The sequence below is a fragment of the Abramis brama genome, assembly GCF_963993115.1.
Source record: "Abramis brama genome assembly, chromosome: 16".
NCBI classification, from domain to species: domain Eukaryota; kingdom Metazoa; phylum Chordata; class Actinopteri; order Cypriniformes; family Leuciscidae; genus Abramis; species Abramis brama.
Window position 1 is genome coordinate 1,601,762 of NC_139978.1, and position 21,969 is coordinate 1,623,730.

Sequence of the window (21,969 nt, forward strand, 5' to 3'; positions counted from 1 at the left end):
AGCGCAAATATTACAAATAGGTTGTTGTCTTTCCTCCAAGCCACACTAGCGGAGTTTTTCACCCCGTAAAAAAATGGTCATTTTCAGACCGAAAATTTTAATTTAATAAGTTGAGCTGTCTGCTCCTTGCTCCCTGAAACAATTATTAAACTGATATTAGCACAAGTTTTGCCTCAAACCACCTGACAAATGAAGCCACGCAATGGTGACAAAGGAGTTAAGATGAAGTTTATAAGAAAGAAAAACTTGTGGCTTTTAACTGTGATTTCGCTAGCTATTTGAGTAAATGAAAACATAATACTTACATTTAAATTTGAATTTGCCGTCCACAACCGAACTCTCGGCCACCATTTTTTAAAATAAAAATGCACCGACGCACAATGACTGTGCATGGGTAGGATAGGCCGCTAAGGATCCTTTTATGTATCCTTCCTTTCATGGGGAAACAAAGGGTGCATTTGGCGTCGCTTCTGAATCAGAGTAGCCTTCGTCGCACCGCGGTGACGCAACCGGCCTTCAAATACGGCCTTCGGAGGATCCAGCCTTCACATTGGGACACAGCTATGGTGTTTGGAGCTGTTGTTGGGGCGAAAGGCACAATTATTAACATGATGATAAACTTTTCCATTTGTTGACATGACAGATTCAGATGGTAAATATCAAATATCAAGTTGGTTGTCCACCTCAGAGATTATCACCATTTTATAATGAAACCATGATATTTGATATCATTCAGTGCTTTCAGAATGTTTTTGTTTCTGTACTTTTAAAATATATTTTTATATTAACAAATTTTTTCATTATCAAAAACATTTAATTTTAGCTCAAGTATTTGTAAAATAATGTGTGCCTTTTGCCCTATGTAAAATGGGGGCTTGTAAGCCCGTCTAAATCGGTCCGATGGCGGTTTCCGATAGAACGGGTGAAGGTCTCTTCGCGTTACTGTCTTTTCCGCGTGGCAAAGTAATTTAGTTCCAATTAAACTTATCTGACTCCATTTTATCACAACCTCGAATTTAGGTTAGAATGCCAGTTGGTTATTTGCCATTTATATAATAATTTAGCAGCACATTTGATTATTCTTTTCAACTCTTTAATTATATTTTACCGGTTCACATTAGGAAGCTATGTTGCTGTGGGGCTGTTTACACCTGGCCACTTCATGCGTGTTCTGTGATTGGATGGCTATCTGATCGTGAAAAGACCAGGTGTAAACGCCCTCCTAAAACGCATTCGAGACGGATTTGAATCCGATCGCTCAAACCACTTCAGGAGGAGATCATTCCAGACGAAACTGGACAAGTGTAAATGCATCTGGTTGTTGAAACCACATACATCAGTGCTTCTCTCCTCCCAAACGGAAGTACGTCATGCGCTTTAGCCGCGCCAGAAGCAGAAACAAACATGGATGATACTCAGGGATGGAGCAGCGGCAAAACTCGGACACTTATTTCTTTATGGAGCAACGAAAGCGTGCAGCAAAAATCTAGTTCTGTACTTTTCAAAGCAAACTCTTTTTCTTATATTTTAGTTTTTGATACATTTGATGTAATCTACTATTTTAAACTAACAATACATCAACTTGGTCTTTTTTTTAATGATCACGGAAAAGGAAGAAGACAAAACTAGAAGCCACAGTTGAATGCTTTGTAAAGGCCCTGTCTGATAAACTGTCAAGAGAGATGCCGCTCGCTATGCAAATGCAAGCCGCCTAGAATGAACATGAGGCAAGAGTGTTTGGTATGATGATCCAAGCCATCACAAATACACACCCCATGCCCCCCCAAGCCCCCTGTATAACAGGCCATTTCCAGCACAAAATCCACACTTGCCTCAGACCCACACTAACTCACCTGGGCCCATGGCTCACAGTCCACAACCTACGGACCGACACAGACTCCTCATCAGGCAGACACTATCACTAGATGAAGACCAGGAAACCCAGACATTCACTCCACTGTAATTCTTCCAGAGCCACCATTTCTTGTTTTTGAAAAACTAAGTTAAACATTTTAAAAACAAATTAAAAAGTTGTTTTTGCCTTTTAAATGTATGTTATTGTGAGCCATATACATTTCAGTTTACCTTTGTACTCAATTGTGACCTCTTAAGTGGAGTTTAACCTTTGACACTAGAGCTTTTGGGTATTGTGTTACTATGCTTTTCATGTACAGTTTGAGTTATAAGATGTTTCTGTTAAATACAACAAATAATTTTGCCTTTGGGTGTTGCACTTTATTTTCAAATATTGCATATGTAAATTATTAAAGTGTGGTTTATGCTGCTATTTACTTAACTTGATACAGCCAGGCACATATGCCTTTTTTTATTTATTTTTATTAAAAAATAAATAAAAGTTTCAAATGTTCACCATCTTCAGTTTGGTTTTTAACACTCTGACAAACACATGACTTGGTAGAAAACAGAAAAACTAATGTTAAGAAATAGATGAGCTGCATCTTAATTTCAGTGAACATGTTGCAAATGGAAAGGTGATTGCTACTCCTGTTGTCCCTGCTCAGAGAACAAACTGGTCAAAGCAATGCAAATTTTATGGGGTTGTGTGTCTTGGTGCCGCAGAACAGGTGCCGTCTCCTGGGTCTCTTCTTGAGTGCCAGGCTCACTAACGCCGTGTAGCCTCTCGTTGTCAATGTTCTCCACTCCGCTTGCACAGATTATGTAGAATGGAGCATGCTGTGACGACCACTGGCGTTCAGTCGAAGCTCAGACGGCTTGAGGAGGAACCTCCACCGGCCCTTCAGCCTCCCGAACACACACTCTCCCGTCATTCGTGCTCTGCTGAGGCGGTGGTTAAAATGTTGCTGTTCCACCGTCAACTGGCCATGGTCACTGTAGGGCTTCATAGGCAAAGACATGAGCGGGTAGGCTGCGTCCCCCAGGACTGTGATCGGCACCTCAATGCCTCCAATGTTGCGCGTAAGCTGTATAAAGAGAAATCAATTGTGATAAATTATTATTGTGGCATTACTTACATATTATAGATATTAATTGCTTATGTCAATTGCTTTCTCATTTGCAAGTAATTTGTCCATAAAATGAAGATGTATGGTGATAACACAAATGTATATCTTGGTGTAATAAGCACATACTACCTATATTTTTATTTATTAATAATAATGATACCAAAGGCTGCTTTTACAAATTCACACATTTTTCTCTTCTTTATTCTAACATTTTTATAGACAACCTCTTTTGCTAGCTTTTCTGTTATTCTTGGGACAACAATGAATGATCATGTTTTTACCTAGAGCAAGTCAGAATAGCTGAGGGGCCGCCGTGCCTTGGGGAAACTGTGTTTGTACATGGATTAGATTAATTGTCAATGCAAGCAATCATAAAATACATAATATTGCAATATATACTGTATATATTTTCTGTGAGAAACGGACCTCAAGTCCGGGCTTCAAATATAACCTTAAAGGGATAGTTCGCCCAAAAATGATATTTAAGCCATGATTTACTCACCCTCAAGCCGTTCGAGATGCATATGTCAATCTTTTTTCAGACGAACACATTTTCAGTTATTTTAGAAAATGTCTTAGATCTTTCAGTGGTTATAATGTGAAGCAATGGGGTCCAGCTGATTCAAGTCGCAAAATGTGCATGCATCCTTCACAAAAATAATCCATCTGGCTCCAGGGGGATAAACGAAGGCCTTCAGAGGGTAATCCGTGCAGTTTTGTCGTAAAAATATACATATTTAAAACTTTATAAACGAAAATAACTGGCTTCTGGTGGCGGTCGGCGCGCGTTCATGGAGATGAATGACGTCGTGACGTAGAGCGAACGTAGAGTTTTGTTTTGCTCTGCTCTCTGGCTGCGCTGTCACGCTCGTTCTACGTCACGACGCTTCCTGCGCTACGTCCTACGTCATATGCCAGCAACCATCTCTGTGAACGCGCGAAATGTGTTTGTCTGAAAAAAGATTGACATATGCATCTCGAACGGCTTGAGGGTGAGTAAATCATGGCTTAAATATCATTTTTGGGCGAACTATCCCTTTAATGGTCGGGTCGGGTTAAATGATTTCGGGTACGGGCCGGGTTCGGGCTTCAGTTGCAGATCTCTACAACAGATACCAATCACTTTTCTGGAGTGTGGAGTTTCCATCTTGCAGACTCTCCTTTTCAGACACAACTTCATGCTTTTGGATTATCACTTCTTTTGGACTGTATATACACTGGTGGACACGAACACTGGGACGCTTCAACACCCAAGGATTCTTATGGACTGTTTTAGGTGCGATGGACTCTATGCTTTTAACAGCCTGAGTTTTCCTGGTTTTATTGTGTTGTTTCAAAGTCTCCTGTGAAGATTGTAAATACACCGTTCTTATCTACTTTAACCTCAGTTTTTGTCTCATTCTTTTAACACCCAATTCCTCACACAGTAAATCTGACCCCATTTTAACTTTTGTAACTCAACTTAATTGGCTGATCGTTACAACTTGACTATATATCATGGGCTATTTGGCATTATTTCACACTGTATCCAGTATCCAGAGTTAGTTTGTAAGATGTATGTCTTGTTTTGACTACGTTTCCCATGGTTCTTTGTATTATTCTACCTACTTTCCCTGATTGATTGATTGATTAATTATTCTGTTTCAATTATCTCATTAATTTCCTTTGTTTCATCCATGCTTATATACCCTGAGTTCTGTCTTAGTCTCTGTCCATCTTTATCTATGTATAGCGTGTGTGAAGTGTATTCTGGTATTATCTTTAGAAATGTCTTTATGGTAATAAAGTGAGTATATTTTTCATAATTAACAAGAAATACTAAATAAGTGTTAATAAAGGTGCTGACGAGTGATCCATGAGAGACACACTTTTGTCTCATCTCCGTTTCTCCTGTTTATTCAGGACTTTTAATCTGTTGATCTGTTTGTTTCTCCAAACACTGACAATCAGCAGATAAATAGAGGAGTGTTTATCACTGAAACTTCAGCATGAGAAGAAATCATTATAAGAGAGAGGGAGCATGACAGACCCTGGAGAAACTCTGTGACGAATAAAGAAGAGCAATAAATAAAACGCGTATAAGGGTTTTGAGATCTTTTATTTTTAATATTTGAGTATTTTTATGTTTTTTTGTGTTTAATCCAAAGATTTAGTGTTGTATCTTAATGTTTCAATGCAAGTTTTGAACAGGCTTAGGTTTTGTCAATTTTACCTTAAAAAAATCCTGATGTTGTTCTTTGTCCTGTTTCAACACACCTTGATCAGAAGCTCCACCCTCTTACAACACTAACCAGGAAGAGACTGACTTGTTATTTCTCTTTTCTGCCATACTGACTTTGTCTCGACAAAAGCAATAAAGAATCAGCGATCAGTGGAGTACGAAGGGGAAAACTTTACAGAAGAATTTGAGAAGTTTGTTTCTGATCTTTGTGATTCTCATGGTGATTTGTTTTTTAAACCGTCGTTCAAAAAGTGAAAGTAAAGTTTAGATTGCTGGAGCTCAAACAGTGAAAATGGCTTCAGCAGCTGAAGATGATTATATTTGTCCTGTGTGTCGTGAAATCTACATGGCTCCTGTTATTTTATCCTGTAGTCACAGTTTCTGTAAAGAGTGTCTTCAATGGTACTGGAGAATCAAGGAATCTCAGGAGTGTCCTGTCTGCAGGAGAAGATCCTCAAGAGATCCTCCTCCATTTAATCTTGCGTTAAGAAACTTGTGTGAGTCGTTCCTGAAGGAGAGAAATGAGAGGCGTTCATCAGGGTCTGAGGAGATCTGCAGTTTACACAGTGAGGAACTCAAACTCTTCTGTCTGGAGGACAAACAGCCTGTGTGTTTAGTGTGCTTTACTTCACAACAACATGACAATCATACATTCAGACCCATCAGTGAAGTGGTTTCATCATATAAGGTAAGACAAATGTTTCTTGATTCACATGTAAAGAATTATAACGAGTCACAAACACTGTTCTGGCTTTGCCTATCTTAGCGTTTTTTGCTTGTTTTTTGCTTTCTATATTCTACACTTTGAATTGGTTTTATTCAGTTTCCGGGGTTGGGTTCAAAAGAACAACACAGCACATGGTAGAGCATGTTGAATTTGCCGTCAGTCCATAGCAACAACAACTCTTAAACGAGGCACTGTCTGTAAGTGGTATTTGATTATTCTTGATTATGGCATTTTGTATGTTTTTTAGGGAGTGCATATAAAGTGATTGTTTTCATAGTTCTGCATTATATTGTGTGAACACTTTGTATTATTTTCTCCTGTTGTACATTGATGGACTTGACATTTACCATGTTACAGTTTATTTATGTATTCTTTTTGTTTTTATATTGTGTTACAGTTTTACACATTTATTCAGTAAATCTGAACGACGACTCTGGTGTCAAGATTGTTTATTGAGTGGATGTGTTTAGCTTGCTGGGTATGAAGCCAGTACAGTAAAAAGGCAAGCTTCATACAAGAGCTGTTTATCATGGAAACTGGATTTCGCCTGCTATTGTCATCCATGGCATAGAGGCTCACACGACAACTGCAGAATATCCATGGTAAAATCCATCAAACTTAAATTTTCAACCAGTCATGGAAGATAACAAAAGTCAGTCAGCTTCATCTCGATGTTCCATGACTTCCAGCAAGTCCAAGGCCAGCATGGCAGCGACTAAAGCAAGAGCAAAAACAGAAGCTGCGCAAGCAAGGGCCTCATTTGCAAAAAGGGAAATGGAAATTAAAATAGAGAAAGCTCGCCTTGAAGCAACATTAGACGCAATGGAGAAAGAGAGAGAGGCGGAAGCCGCAATGGCAGAAGCCGCAGTCATGGAAGCTGCTGTCGCAGATCTAGAGGTGAAAAGTTCACATCATAGTTTAACTATTCACCTTACACAGCAAAGTCCTAGGAAACGTATTGAAGAGTTGTCACAGTGTCTGGTTTGTGTTCCCTGGGTAAACACTAGAGGTCCCCTTCCCTCACGGTGTCACTCACTCATGATCTGCAATTCCCACAATCCTATCTGTACTCATCACTGTTCATTGCACCCAGCTGTTCCCCATTATCATTGTTAGTTTCTGTGTGTATAAAAACCCTGTCTGTGTTAGTGTTTGTTACGGAGTCCTTGTTTAGTTCACACCACTTCCTGAGGTCAGTCTTTGAGTGTTCCTGTTTGTTTCTGGTTTTTGGATTACTTATATGGATATTGACCTATTGCCTGGACTGGATATACGAATACGGATTACCCTTAAATAAAAGCTGCATTATTGGATCTACTTTTGTCTTCGTGTGTGCGATCGTGACAGAAGGACTCCGTCACATTTAAGATCCAGCAGTATGGGGTTTCGTATCCTTCCCCCCACTACTGAGAAGGAGAGGAGGGGAAGATTCAGTCATTTAATGGCCCTACGGCAGCAGGGTCGGTCGGTGAATAGTTTGTCGCAAGCATTTTGGACCTTATCGAGAGGTATGGGGTACAATGATGCAGCACTTAAGGATTTTTTTAACAACTGCCTCGACGACCCTTTACTCCGATGTGAGATGATGGGGCTGGAGAACCTGGATTTTTGGGAGTTCATTGACTACCTGGAGAGGCGTAACCGGTGGGCTACGTCAGACCCACTCGTTTCTCCAGGGGGAGGGCTGACCTTGCACCGGTGTCTCCGGACAAGATAGCTGCCGCCGAACCGGTGTTTCCATCGGTTGCGGGGCGTGACCTGCCGCAGACCGTGCCGTCTGCCAGCACGGTTGCGTCCGTGGAACTCGTCCAGGGATGGAGTGGACTGGTGTCTAAGCTGGCCGATCTGCCACTGAGATCTGTCCGAGCAATCAATCTCCTGAAGGTTTCACGAGTCTCAGCACTTTCAATTCCCCAGGCCGTCATGCCAGAATCTCGGTCCGCCGAGACCACTGATCCAGAGCCAGTCTCCTGCACAGCTGATCCAGAGCCAGTCTCCTGCACAGCTGATCCAGAGCCAGTCGCCTGCACAGCTGATCCAGAGCCAGTCGCCTGCACAGCTGATCCAGAGCCAGTCGCCTGCACAGCTGATCCAGAGCCAGTCGCCTGCACAGCTGATCCAGAGCCAGTCGCCTGCACAGCTGATCCAGAGCCAGTCGCCTGCACTGCCGATCCAAAGACTGTTCACGTTACGTCTGCCGATCCAGAGACTGTTCACGTCACGTCTGCCGAGCCAGAGACTGTTCACTTCACGTCTGCCGAGCCTGTGTCTCCGGACAAGATGACCGCCGCCGAGCCTGTGTCTCCGGACAAGATGGCCACCGACGAGCCTGTGTCTGTTCCTGAGCTGGTGTCTATTCCTGTTCCTGAGCCGGTGTCTGTGTCTGTTCCTGAGCCGGTGTCTGTGTCTGTTCCTGAGCGGGTGCCTGTTCCTGAGCGGGTGCCTGTTCCTGTTCCGTGGCCGCCCGAAGGGTCGTCTTCGCCATGGTCGCCCGAGGGATCGTCCCCGCCCTGGCCGCCCGAGGGATCGTCTCCGCCCTGGCCGCCCGAGGGATCGTCTCCGCCCTGGCCGCCCGATGGGTCGTCTGCTTCGCCCTGGCCGCCCGATGGGTCGTCTGCTTCGCCCTGGCCGCCCGATGGGTCGTCTGCTTCGCCCTGGCCGCCGGCTAAGCCGTCACCCCCTGTTCCTGTTCCCCTTCATGGACCTGGCCCCCCATCCCTCCCCCTGATCCTCCACCGTTCCACCTCCCTCCTGGACTCTTGTTTTGTTTTGTAGTGTTGTCTTGGAGCGTCTGGTAGCCGCTCCATAGAGGGGGGGTTATGTCACAGTGTCTGGTTTGTTTTCCCTGGGTAAACACTAGAGGTCCCCTTCCCTCACGGTGTCACTCACTCATGAACTGCAATTCCCACAATCACTATCTGTACTCATCACTGTTCATTGCACCCAGCTGTTCCCCATTATCATTGTTAGTTTCTGTGTGTATAAAAACCCTGTCTGTGTTAGTGTTTGTTACGGAGTCCTTGTTTAGTTCACACCACTTCCTGAGGTCAGTCTTTGCGTGTTCCTGTTTGTTTCTGGTTTTTGGATTACTTATATGGATATTGACCTATTGCTTGGACTGGATGTACGAATACAGATTACCCTTAAATAAAAGCTGCATTATTGGATCTACTTTTATATTCGTGTGTGCGATCGTGACAAGAGTATGTAAAACAACACAGTGAACTTAGTGACACTGTACCAACCAGAGGCAGTTCAAAGACTGAATTACCTCAAGATCTAGAGGATGAGAAAAAGCCTTCTTCACCTGTGTATCGAGTATTGTCCTCGTGGAATGCCAGTCAATACGGTGGCAGTGAGAATGAAGAGCAGTGTAATCCTCCTTTTCCCCAGTCTTCACATAGCTTCTCACTCCATACGAAGAATCCAGCTGCTCCCATGCACCATCCCAGAAGAAACACAAATCATCCTACTCAACACTCTGGTCATGATGCAGCCACGTATGACTTAGCTAAGTTTTTAGCACGAGATCAGCTTGTGACATCAGGGCTCAACAAATTTGATGACCGACCTGAAAATGATCTGGCCTGGAGATCATCATTTCTCAGTGCCATCAAAGACCTTGATCTTACAGCAGGTGAGGAATTTGATCTACTGATTAGGTGGCTGGGGAGAGATTCGGCAGATCATGCCCGTCGCATTAAGTCTGTAAATGTAAGGAATTTACCTGCTGGTCTTGAACTGATTTGGGAGAGGCTAGATATGACCTATGGGTCTCCAGAAGCTATTGAAAAGGCTCCCTTCAAAAAATAGAGACTTTTCCAAAGATAACAGCTAAAGACCATCATAAGCTTCGCGAATTAGGAGACTTGCTTTTGGAGATAGAAGCTGCTAAGAGTGGAGGTGATCTATCTGGGCTCACTTATCTCGATACAGCCAGAGGTGTTAATCCAATTGTGCAAAAGTTGCCCTTTGGACTACAAGAAAAGTGGATGATGCAGGGTTCACACTACAAGTACACATATGGAGTTTCTTTCCCACCATTCTCCTTCTGTTGAGTTTGTGTGTACAGAAGCAAGAGCACGCAATGATCCAAGTTTTAATTTTTCTTCCCTCTCCATAAACCCTGGTGGATTGAACCGGTATAGTGAAAGCCACACCCATGTTCATAAACCTGTTGCAGTCCATAAAACAGATGTGATGCCCCCCTTTAATCTTTCTTATGAAAAGAGTCTTCAGAGAGCGACCAATGAGATAGATAAGCAATGTCCAATACATCATAAACCTTATCCTCTCAAGAAATGCAGAGCCTTCAGAGAAAAGCCATTAGAAGAAAGAAAAAGGATTTTGAAGGAGTTGTCTATCTGTTTTAGATGCTGCTCATCAATTAAACGTGGCTAAGAATTGTGATGTGTCAGTCAAATGCTCAGAGTGTGAGAGTGACAAACACCTGGCTGCTCTTCACCCGGGCCCAGCGCCGTGGCATTCTGGTTCTACACCTTTTTCACTGCATGGCGGGGAGGAAGAGGAGTCTTATGGTGGTGATGTGTCATCAAAATGCACCAAGGTTTGTGGCAAAGGGTTTAGCGAAAAGTCGTGTTCCAAAATTTGCCTTGTTAATGTTTATCCTGCTGGTGACCCCAACCAAGGCAAGCGGATCTATGCCATAATAGATGAGCAGAGCAATAGATCTCTGGCCAGATCTAAATTTTTTGACATGTTCAGTGTACGAGGAACCTCTGGACCATACACATTAAAGACATGTGCAGGAAAAGTGCAAGCAAATGGAAGAAGAGCTCACGGGTTCATCATTGAATCTGCAGATGGTGAGATACATTTTCCACTTCCTACTCTTATCGAATGCAATAGTATGCTAGATAACAGAGATGAAATACCAACCGCTGTTGCTGCCCTGCATCATAGACACCTAAAAGTGATAGCAGACAAGATACCACCTATTGACCCAAATGCTAAAATACTGCTCCTGTTGGGAAGAGACATAATAAGAGCGCACAAAGTCCGCAAGCAACTCAACGGTCCTCATGATGCTCCATATGCCCAAAAATTGGACCTTGGTTGGGTCATTGTGGGAGATGTGTGTCTAGGAAAGTGTCACAAGCCCTCTCCGGTGAACTGCATGAGAACACACATCTTAGAGAATGGTAGACCAAGCTACTTCAGTCCATGCAATAATCACATTGTACTGAAGGAGATGTTCAATGAGAAAAAACAGATCCAAAAACCACCTCACTTGTCATATTGTCAAGTAAGCCCATTAAGCTGCAGACTTGGCCAGTCAGTCTTTCAGCAGACCAAAGACGACAATAAATTTGCCCCTTCAGTAGAGGATCAGTTATTTTTGGATATCATGGAAAAGGAATTCTTCAAGGACTCGAGTAACAGCTGGGTAGCACCATTGCCATTTCGTAAGCCTAGGAGACGCTTGCCTAACAACAGAGAGTATGCTAAAAGACGTTTCATGTCTCTCCGTCGAAATCTTGACAAACGACCAAAGATGAGAAATGACTTCACGGAGTTCATGCAAAGAATACTCGACAACGACCATGCAGAGCTAGCGCCTCCTTTACAAGATGGCCAGGAGAGCTGGTATCTTCCATCATTTGGCGTGTACCATCCAAAAAAATCAGGTCAAATACGAGTTGTATTTGACTCTAGTGCACAGTTTGATGGAGTATCTCTCAATGATGTACTGCTGTCTGGCCCTGACCTTAACAATAGCCTGTTAGGGGTCCTCATAAGATTTCGAAAGGATCCTGTTGCCATTACTGCTTGTGACTGCTTGTTTTACGCTTTCTATGGCATTGTGACAATGATCTGACTAAGGAGGTCGTAGACTATAGGATGCGAGTTCACGTATTCAGGAATTGCCCTTCACCGGCAGTGGCTATTTATGGAATTCGCCGAGCTGCCAGAGAAGAAGAAAAAGAGTATGGTAGTGATGTGAGTAAATTCATTGAACAAGATTTCTATGTGGATGATGCCTTAAAGTCATTTCCTACTGAGGAAGAGGCCATCGATTTGCTTAGATGGGCACAAGAGGCACTAGCTGCCTCAAACCTCAGGCTTCACAAAATTGCTGCAAACAGAGTTAAAGTAATGGATGCCTTTCCAAATAACGATTTAGCTAAGGATATCAAATGCCTTGACCTCTCAACGGATGACTTACCAGATCAACGAAGCTTGGGGGTACAGTGGAATCTAATGTCGGATACCTTCTCCTTCCAAGTGCCAGACATTGAAAAGCCATACACACGTAGAGAAGTGCTTTCAACAGTGAACAGCTTATTTGATCCTCTCGGGTTCCTGGCACCAATCACTATTCAGGGCCGGCTACTCTTAAGAGAACTCTCATCACAGACACATGAGTGGGACACACCACTACCTGAAAACAGACATGAAGAATGGACACAATGGTGTCATTCACTGCAAGACTTGAGAAGTCTAAACATTCCACGCATGTATGTATCCATTCCTTTTTCTGAAGCCAAACACACTGAAATATGTGTCTTCTCGGATGCCTCCATGAAGGCTGTCTCAGCTGTTGCGTACTTGAGAGCCTTGAATCAGAATGGCAACACAGAGGTTGGCTTTATTCTTGGCAAGGCAAGGTTGGCTCCAAAACCTGATCTCTCTGTACCTAGGTTGGAACTATGTGCTGCAGTCCTAGCTGTTGAATTGTCTGAACTCATTACAGAAGAGATTAATCTGAAGCTGGATAGAATAAGGTTCTACACGGATAGTAGAGTAGTGTTAGGCTACATCTATAATGAGTCAAGACGGTTCCATGTTTATGTGAGCAACAGAGTGCAGCGCATCAGACAGTCTACTTAGCCTGAACAATGGAGGTACGTTTCCTCTGAGCAAAATCCTGCCGATCATGGCTCTCGTTCGGTTTCATCTGCGAAGCTTGAGCCCACAACTTGGCTCACAGGACCTTCATTTTTGCACTATCCATCAGAGCAGCTCCCTGATAGTCCGAGCTCATATGACCTTATTGATGCAGAGAAAGATGTTGAAATCCGCTCGGAGGTTAAAGTCTTGTCTACCCACATCAAAATGGACCAGTTAGGTACCAAAAGATTTGAGCAATTCTCAGACTGGAGAACAGTCGTCAGAGCTGTGGCGCGGCTGCACTACATTGCTCATTGTTTCACTGAACCAAGTGACGATAGTCAGTGCACCGGTTGGCATTTTTGCTCAAAGGGCTTATCTGTAAGCGATCTCTTGAAAGCAGAGGAAATCATCATCAACAGTGTACAACATGAAGTGTATTCAGAGGAGCTGGAATGCATCACTTCCACGGGTGAAATCCCCTCACATAGTCCACTTTTAAAGTTGAAGAGTTGGTGGACGCATCAGACAAGCAAAGCTAGGAGATAAAGAAACAAATCCCCTAATCATCCCGGCTCGCCATCATATCACAGTCCTACTGGTTAGACATTTTCATGAACGTGTGCAGCATCAGGGCAGACATCTTATGGAGGGCACCATAAGATCTAATGGCTTTTGGATAATTGGGGCTAAAAGATGCATTAGCAGTATTATCCAAAAGTGTGTTACTTGACGTAAACAAAGAGGCAAGATGGAGGAACAACAGATGGCTGACCTGCCAGCGGAAAGGCTGCAAATGGATCCACCCTTTTCCTTTGTCGGCTTAGATGTGTTTGGGCCATGGGAGGTGAACTCACGGCGCACAAGGGGTGGTCTAGCAAATAGCAAGAGGTGGGCAGTGTTGTTTACTTGCATGTGTACTAGAGGAGTTCACATAGAGGTGATTGAGTCAATGACTTCCTCAAGTCTCATTAATGCTCTTAGAAGATTCTTTTCTATTAGAGGTCCTGCCAAGCAGCTGCGCTCCGACTGTGGGACGAATTTTGTTGGTGCCTCTAGACAGCTTAAAATGAGTGAGAACGAACAATCAGAGGTGAGAGAATACCTGCTTGAGCAAAGATGTTCCTGGGTCTTTAATCCGCCACACTCTTCTCATATGGGAGGCGCCTGGGAACGCATGATTGGTGTTACAAGGTGAATCCTAGATTCAATGCTCCTAGAAAACAGGTACGCACAGCTTACTCACGAAGTCTTAGTAACATTCATGTCTGAGGTCACAGCCATCATTAATGCACGGCCTCTAGTCCCAGTCTCCACAGATCCTGAATTCCCCTTCATTCTAACACCATCTATGCTTCTGACACAAAAACCTGGTAATCTCACAACTCCACAAGAAGATTTGAGCAAGAAAGACATGCTCCAATCTCAATTGAAACGGGTTCAAGCCTTAGCAGAAATGTTCTGGAATAGGTGGAGGAAGGAGTATCTCGGAACACTTCAGAGCCGTTGCAAGTGGTTTCACAAACATCCGGACATAAAAGAAGGTGACATTGTACTGCTCAAGGACAAACAAGTCAAAAGGAATGAGTGGCCAATGGGGATAATTGTGAAGGCCGTTCCCAGTACAGACGGTATGGTGAGGAAACTGGATGTGAAAACTGTTCAACATGGGACAAACAAAACCTATCGCAGACCTATATCTGAATAAGTATACCTCCTGTCTTCAGATCAGGCTGTTTAGTCCAGTAACTGTTAGTGTAAATGGTATCTTTGAGATACCAGACTGGGAGTGTTCTGGCTTTGCCTATCTTAGCGTTTTTTGCTCCCCCTGCTGGTCTTTCTATATTCTGCACTTTGAATTGGTTTTATTCAGTTTCCGGGGTTGGGTTCAAAAGAACAACACAGCACATTGTAGAGCATGTTGAATTTGCCGTCAGTCCATAGCAACAACAACTCTTAAACGAGGCACTGCCTGTAAGTGGAATTTGATTATTCTTGATTATGGCATTTTGTATGTTTTTGAGGGAGTGCATATAAAGTGATTGTTTTCATAGTTCTGCATTATATTGTGTGAACACTTTGTATTATTTTCTCCTGTTGTACATTGATGGACTTGACATTTACCATGTTACAGTTTTATTTATGTATTCTTTTTGTTTTTATATTGTGTTACAATTTTACACATTTATTCAGTAAATCTGAACGACGACTCTGGTGTCAAGATTGTTTATTGAGTGGATGTGTTTAGCTTGCTGGGTACGAAGCCAGTACAAACACAGATCCGGTTACTAAACGATCTGGTTACTCATGGTTGATAGCTGATAATGATCCGCATAAATGATCTGCATCCACAAATATCATAAAAGTACCCCTTCGAACGTGAATCTCAAGAACTGTGATGAGAGGCTATCTGTATATGAAAGTATGTGTCTGTCACAGTGTCTGGTTTGTGTTTCCCCGGGTGTCCACTAGAGGTCTCTTCCCCATACTGTCACCATTACTTCTTGAACTGCATTTCCCACAATCCCTGTCTGGACTCATCACTGATCATTGCACTCAGCTGTTCCCTATCACATTGTTAGTTTCTGTGTATATATACCCTGTCTGGTTAGTGTTTGTCACGGAGTCCTTGTTATTCGTCACTACACTTCTGAAGTCTGTTTCTCGCCTGTTCTTGTTTTGTTTCTCGTGTTGGATTGCTTATTTGGATTTTGACCCCTGCCTGGATGACTCCGATTTGGATTACCCCTAATAAATAATTATACTGCAATTGGATCTGCCTGTTTCCCGTGTGTGTTCCGTGACAGCGTCCTCCAGATCCACTGATAAAAAAACAATCAGATCTGTGAGAGGATTCATTTCAAAGTTAGCATTAGCATTATGAACGGCCGTCTTACCAGAGCGCGGTTCAGACATCTCAAATCGAGGATGAGCCTGAGGCCGCCATCCTTCTCTGGAACGAGGAAGAAGCGGCTGTAAAAGCCTGAGTCCCTCTTCACTAGCAGAGCTTGTGCTTCAGCTCGGAGGACGTGAGCGTCGCTGTCCGAGACTAAAGTGTTAGTCACACTCCTGAAGCAGGGGAGCCTGCGGGAGACCTGGAGCGAGTAACTCCGTTTGATTATTACTAAAACCCAATCTGACATGCCGGTAAAAGCTTCCCAAGCCCGTCTCTGGGCGGCGAGGGGTTAAAGAGGCTCGCTCAGTCCTCCACTTCAGAGACATAGTGTCATCAAAGTCCTCCTCGGAGCCGCCAAATGAAACCATGGCACTCGCTCCAGATGAGGGAAGCAGGGAGCCCTGCAGGAGCAACACTCGTGGCATGGCATTTTGCAACAAATGTTACTCAAATTTGCTCTTTTAATAGTGACATAGTCTCTTGAAGAGTTGCCGGATAGCCCAGAGGAGAAGCAGCGAGTCAGCTTTAGCTGTCGAAGAGCCGATAATCCTCTAGTTGAGGCTTGTTTCAACGGTGAGCAGAAAGGCTCCTATCTTCTTCTCTTTGGAGACAGCGAGGAGATGATCTTCACGTTTGAAGGAGAACAATTCTGATGAAAACAGTTTTCAGCGCATCTTAAATATGCAGTCGGCCCCGTCCGTTTTAGCGAGCTGAAAAGCCATTTGTCTGTAGAGGTGCACAGACGTGAACCAATCAGGCTTCAGTATTCAGTGTTGATCTGATTGAACAGGGCTGCAGTGATCAGGACTGGTTGTGTTTAGTCCAGCTGAACTACATTATAAATGCAGTTTCATAGATTTGAGGAATTAGTAACTACGGGGGCAAATACATTTTCACGCCGGCCCAGTTGGTATTGGATAACATTTTTGTTTCAATAAATAACACTGTAATTTACAAACTGTACTTTGTGTTTACTCAGGTTGCCTTTGTTTTATGGTAGGTTTTATTTTCTGAATCAATTTAGTATGAGATGGGGGCAAATACTTTTTCACTGCATTATATGATCATATCACTGTATTGTCTTCTCTTCACTGTAATCTGGTGTTTTAATGTATTTTTGTTCAATTCTAGGAGGAGCTCAATACAGCACTGAAGTCCTTACAAGAGAAACTTCAACACAATGAAAAAATGAAAGCAGAGTTTGAGAAAACAGTTCAACACATCAAGGTGAGGAAACAGAAACGAGACTCATTTTCATTACAGCTGTTGGATCACTATATACAGTTATGATTTGATATAATGGATAACAGTTTATTATTTCTGTAAATGACTAGCAGCAATCTGCTTCTGGATCCGTTTTATGTCGGGTATCCGAGTTTATCTTGGATATTAATGATGTGTGTCGATTGAGATGATTGAAGTGAATGTGCTTTGATTTCAGTCTCAAGCTGAGCACACAGAGCGTCAGATTAAACAGCAGTTTGAGAAGCTTCATCAGTTTCTCAGAGATGAAGAAGAAGCTACAGTCACTGCACTGAGGGAGGAAGAGGAGCAGAAGAAGCAGAGGATGAAGGAGAAGCTAGAGGAGATGAACACACACATCTCAGCTCTTTCACACACAATCAAAGACATGGAGGAGATGATGAAAGCCAATGACGTCTGCTTTCTGAAGGTCTGATTTCAGATCATTGGTTGATTGATTGATGATTGATTGAGTTCTTGATGATAAATGGTGTGTTTGTTCTGCAGGAGTTTCCAGTCTCAATGGAAAGGTGAGTGATCTGCTCCTGTCTCTGGTCTCTCTGGTTCTGATCCAAAGCCACTGCAGTTCTGACTCCTGAATGTTCTTCCAGAGTCCAGAGCTCACAGCCGGATCCACAGATGGCTTCTGGAGCTTTGATTCATGTGCCACGATACTTGGGCAACCTGCCATTCAGAGTCTGGAAGAAGATGCAGGACATCGTCCAAAACAGTGAGTCTGACAGCAGGAGATCTGAGCTGGACATGATGGATGGGTGGAGAGTTAGAGGCTCTTCATGACAGAGATAGATAGATAGATAGATAGATAGATAGATAGATAGATAGATAGATAGATAGATAGATAGATAGATAGATAGATAGATAGATAGATGGACAGACAGACAGACAGAGAGAGAGAGAGAGAGAGAGAGAGAGAGAGAGAGAGAGAGAGAGAGAGCCAGAGAGCCAACCACCATGTCTCTACGGTGTTCTGGTGCAGAGTTATAGGTCTTACTAAACAGTTGCTAGGGTACTCTGCTTAGTTGCTAGGGAGTGGCTTGGCAGCTGCCAATGATGTTACTTCAAAGGCTGCTTGCCAGTATGAATGATATAAACCTCTCTCCTCTATGACATTCAGATTACAAGATATCTCTCTTTGGATTTGGGTTGCTAGGGTGCTCGACAATGGTTGCTAGGGCGTGGCTAGGAAGTGTTGAAGGTGATTCATGTTTGTAAGTCAAACCCAATAGACAGTCATAATAAACTAATTTAAAACAAAACACAGACTATAAGAGCCAATAAAATGAAGATGATCAGATGCTGAAGATCAGACACACACTTACAGTTCTTCATCTACAGCATAAATCTCAACAGATCTCATTGATTTATTGTTATTTAACTTTCCCAAAGTATCAGTTTCTCTTGATGGACACAAATGTCTGAATCTCATATTTAATGTTTGTAGTTGATGCCGTTAAACGCTGATGATAAAAACGAGTGTGAAACTAATAACAGCACTGACAGTGATCAGAGGAAAATGTGTTTGATCAACAGGACGAGTGTCATAATTCATAATAATCTGTGTTGGGTTCACTCTTGATCGTTATATGAAGATCAGAATAAAAGCATCTGTTGATTGTGTCTCATCAGCTCCTGTGATTCTGGATCCAAACACGGTGAATCCACTTCTCGTCCTGTCTGATGATCTGACCAGTGTGAGAGACAGCTGGAACTATCAACCTGTTCCTGATAATCCAGAGAGATTTGACTGTTATTTCTGTGTTCTGGGTTCAGAGGGTTTTAACTCAGGGACACACTGCTGGGATGTGGAGGTTAAACAGAATTCATGGTGGAGACTTGGAGTAACTACAGCATCAAACCAGAGGAAGGGAGATGTTTTCTTCCACACTGATGTCTGGAGTGTGTGGTATGAGGAGGACGAACAGGATTTTGAGGAGGACGAACGGGATTTTGAGGAGGACGAACGGGATTTTGAGGAGGACGAACGGGATTTTGAGGAGGACGAACGGGATTTTGAGGCGGACGAACGGGATTTTGAGGCGGACGAACGGGATTTTGAGGAGGACGAACGGGATTTTGAGGCGGACGAACGGGATTTTGAGGTGGACGAACGGGATTTTGAGGAGGACGAACGGGATTTTGAGGAGGACGAACGGGATTTTGAGGAGGACGAACGGGATTTTGAGGCGGACGAACGGGATTTTGAGGAGGACGAACGGGATTTTGAGGCGGACGAACGGGATTTTGAGGAGGACGAACGGGATTTTGAGGAGGATGTACTGTTTATGCCTTTAGGTTCTGGTTTTCATGTTTATAAGGATCTTGATCGTCTGAGAGTGAATCTGGACTATGACGGAGGAACGGTGTCGTTCTCTGATCCTGTAACTAACACACATCTACACACATTCACAGCCACCTTTACTCACACACTCTTTCCATTCTTCTGTTGTTCTGGCTCTCTGAGGATCTTACCGGTCAATAGTCAGTAAACGTCACTCCTGTAGATCTGGATCTTCCTGCTTTCATCATGTTTCCAATATTTAATCCATATCACATGAGTAAGAGTGCTGTTGATCTGAATATCAGTACGGTGGCTGTGATTGGGTCGTGATGATCACATGACTGATACCACAGCAACACTCAGATCAATAAACAAGAAGTTTTCATTTATATTCCACTTCACACAATTAAAACGGCTTTCCACAGAATGGACTAAAGAGTTCCTGACCAACAGACAACTTTCGGGCTGCAGATTTCACCCTTCTTTATACATATATATATCAACTTCCTCTCATGTTTCTCTTTGAATGTTCGGGGGCTACGTGACGGAACAAGCGGAAAGTTTTGTAAATTTGTAAAAAAAGTTTTGTTTTGTAAATCCATGAAAAGGGACATTTAGACACAAGACACACTCTTGTGTAAACTTTCTTTCTTTCTTTCTTTTAATTTATTTCAGACATGTTAATAAGTTCCTACACTTTGTTTCTATCACATACAGCCAGTCTTTAACTCCCACATGAAATTGAGCACATAGACACATATGTGCATAGAAACCCTCATCCATATCTATATGTACATACATATATATATCCACACATACCCACACCTACGTGCATACATACATACCCATATACATATACACATATACAGGTACATATACATACCTACATACATATACAAACGCTTACATATATACACAAATGCATACATATACACACAAACAAATACACACTAACACTCTTTAACATGTCTGAAAAGGGGTTGGAAGAAGTAAAAAGTAATCCTACCCCCTCTATTCAAAACTTACATTTGCAATAATCATCCTATTTCCAAAGTCTTATACGAGAAAAAAATAAAAAAAGAAATAAAAGAAATAAATAAATAAAAGAAAATTAATATGAACATATATCAAATAGAAAGTAATCTAATATTATTCGTATAGTAAATTCTAGAGCCTTGACTTCAAATCCTTATTCACATCCCCCTACCATACCCACATACACATTCATATGCATACACACCTACACAAAAATATCTCGTCCCACTCACATGTACAGTTCTATCTACACCGTACGAGACATCAATTCACCTCTGGCTTTCATCTCGATACTTCACAAAAATCATCAGTCTAAACCTCTTTTTAAACAAACTCATGCTTGGACATTGCTTCAGTTTTTGACTGAGTTTATTCCAAACCCTAACACCACAGACTGAAATGCACATCCTCTTCATGGTTGTTCAAACACTCTTCATCCTGAAGTTGCACCTTCCCCTGTAATCATAACCCCCTTTCCTATCCGTAAAAAGTTTCTGTATATTATCTGGTAGTTGTTTGTTTGTTAACTGAGCTGTTTGAAATTCTACCAGATCTGAAAATTTTAGTAGGCAGGAATTTCTAAATAAATCATTTGTATGATCCTGGAAACCTGCCTTATGTATTATCCAGATGGCTCTTTTCTGGAGTGTGCACAACGGTCGGAGTGAGGATTTGTAGGTGTTGCTTCCACGCAGTAATTTAAGCAAGTAATTTGTGTTTGTCAATAAATTTGTCTAATCTGTTAACAAACAGTTTTTCTAAGATTTTAGAAAACTCTGGTAGTAGGGAAACAGGCCTATAATTGGTGAAATGGTGTCTGTCCCCAGTTTTGTATAATGGGATGACTTTTGCGGTTTTCATGCTATTTGGAAATTTACCAGTTTGGAAAGAAAGATTACAGATATGTGTCAATGGTCGAACAATTGCTTCAATAACCTTTTTGACTATTGTCATATCAGTACCATCACAGTCTGTTGACATCTTGTTTTTACATTTAAGTACAATATCTATGATTTCTTTCTGCTCCACTGCCGTGAGAAACATTGAATTTGAATTTCTACATATTAGTTTCTCATTCCAATCATCTGCTGATCCAGGATCAAGGATTTTTCCTGCCAGTTTAGGTCCAACACTTACAAAGTACCTGTTGAAGTTATTAACCACATCGTTCATATCATTTATGATTTCATCATTATCAATAAAATACTGTGGATAATTATTTTTTCTATAGTGTTTCCTAATTACATTGTTTAATATATTCCAAATACTTTTAATGTTACTTTTATTCATATCTAATAATTTGCTATAGTATTCCTGTTTTGAGATCCGTAATATGGTTGTCAATTTATTTTTATATTATTTATATTTATTTAGGAATTCTCTGTAGAGTGTATTCTTTTTTTTACAGGCATTTTTCAATCCTTTTGTGATCCATGGTGTATCTAAGTATTTATTTCTTTTGGTGATTTTCTTAATTGGACAATTTCTATCATATGTTAAATTAAAGGTATACAAAAAAGTTTCATATGCTTTATCAATGTTATCTTCATTTAATACCAACTCCCAGTTCTGATTAAATAACTCTTCTTTAAGTGAATTGATTGTCTCCTCAGTTCTTATTCTTTTAAATAGCTGTCCAGCATCCTGTTTATTTCTTGTATAACAGCTGTCATATACTAAGAAAACAGGTAGATGGTCAGAGATATCATTAAC

At 42.1% G+C, this 21,969-nt stretch overlaps 1 protein-coding gene across 1 annotated transcript; it reads left to right on the forward strand.

Annotated features, from left to right (window-relative positions):
• Positions 1-5,281: 5,281 nt before the first annotated feature.
• Positions 5,282-21,686, forward strand: LOC311066076 (E3 ubiquitin-protein ligase TRIM35-like). Its single transcript, XM_084087051.1, has 6 exons — positions 5,282-5,893; positions 16,812-16,907; positions 17,122-17,352; positions 17,430-17,452; positions 17,534-17,652; positions 18,570-21,686. Exons 1-6 carry the CDS (start codon positions 5,498-5,500, stop codon positions 19,427-19,429), a joined length of 1,725 nt encoding a protein of 574 aa, XP_083943177.1. The 5' UTR covers positions 5,282-5,497; the 3' UTR covers positions 19,430-21,686.
• Positions 21,687-21,969: the final 283 nt, after the last annotated feature.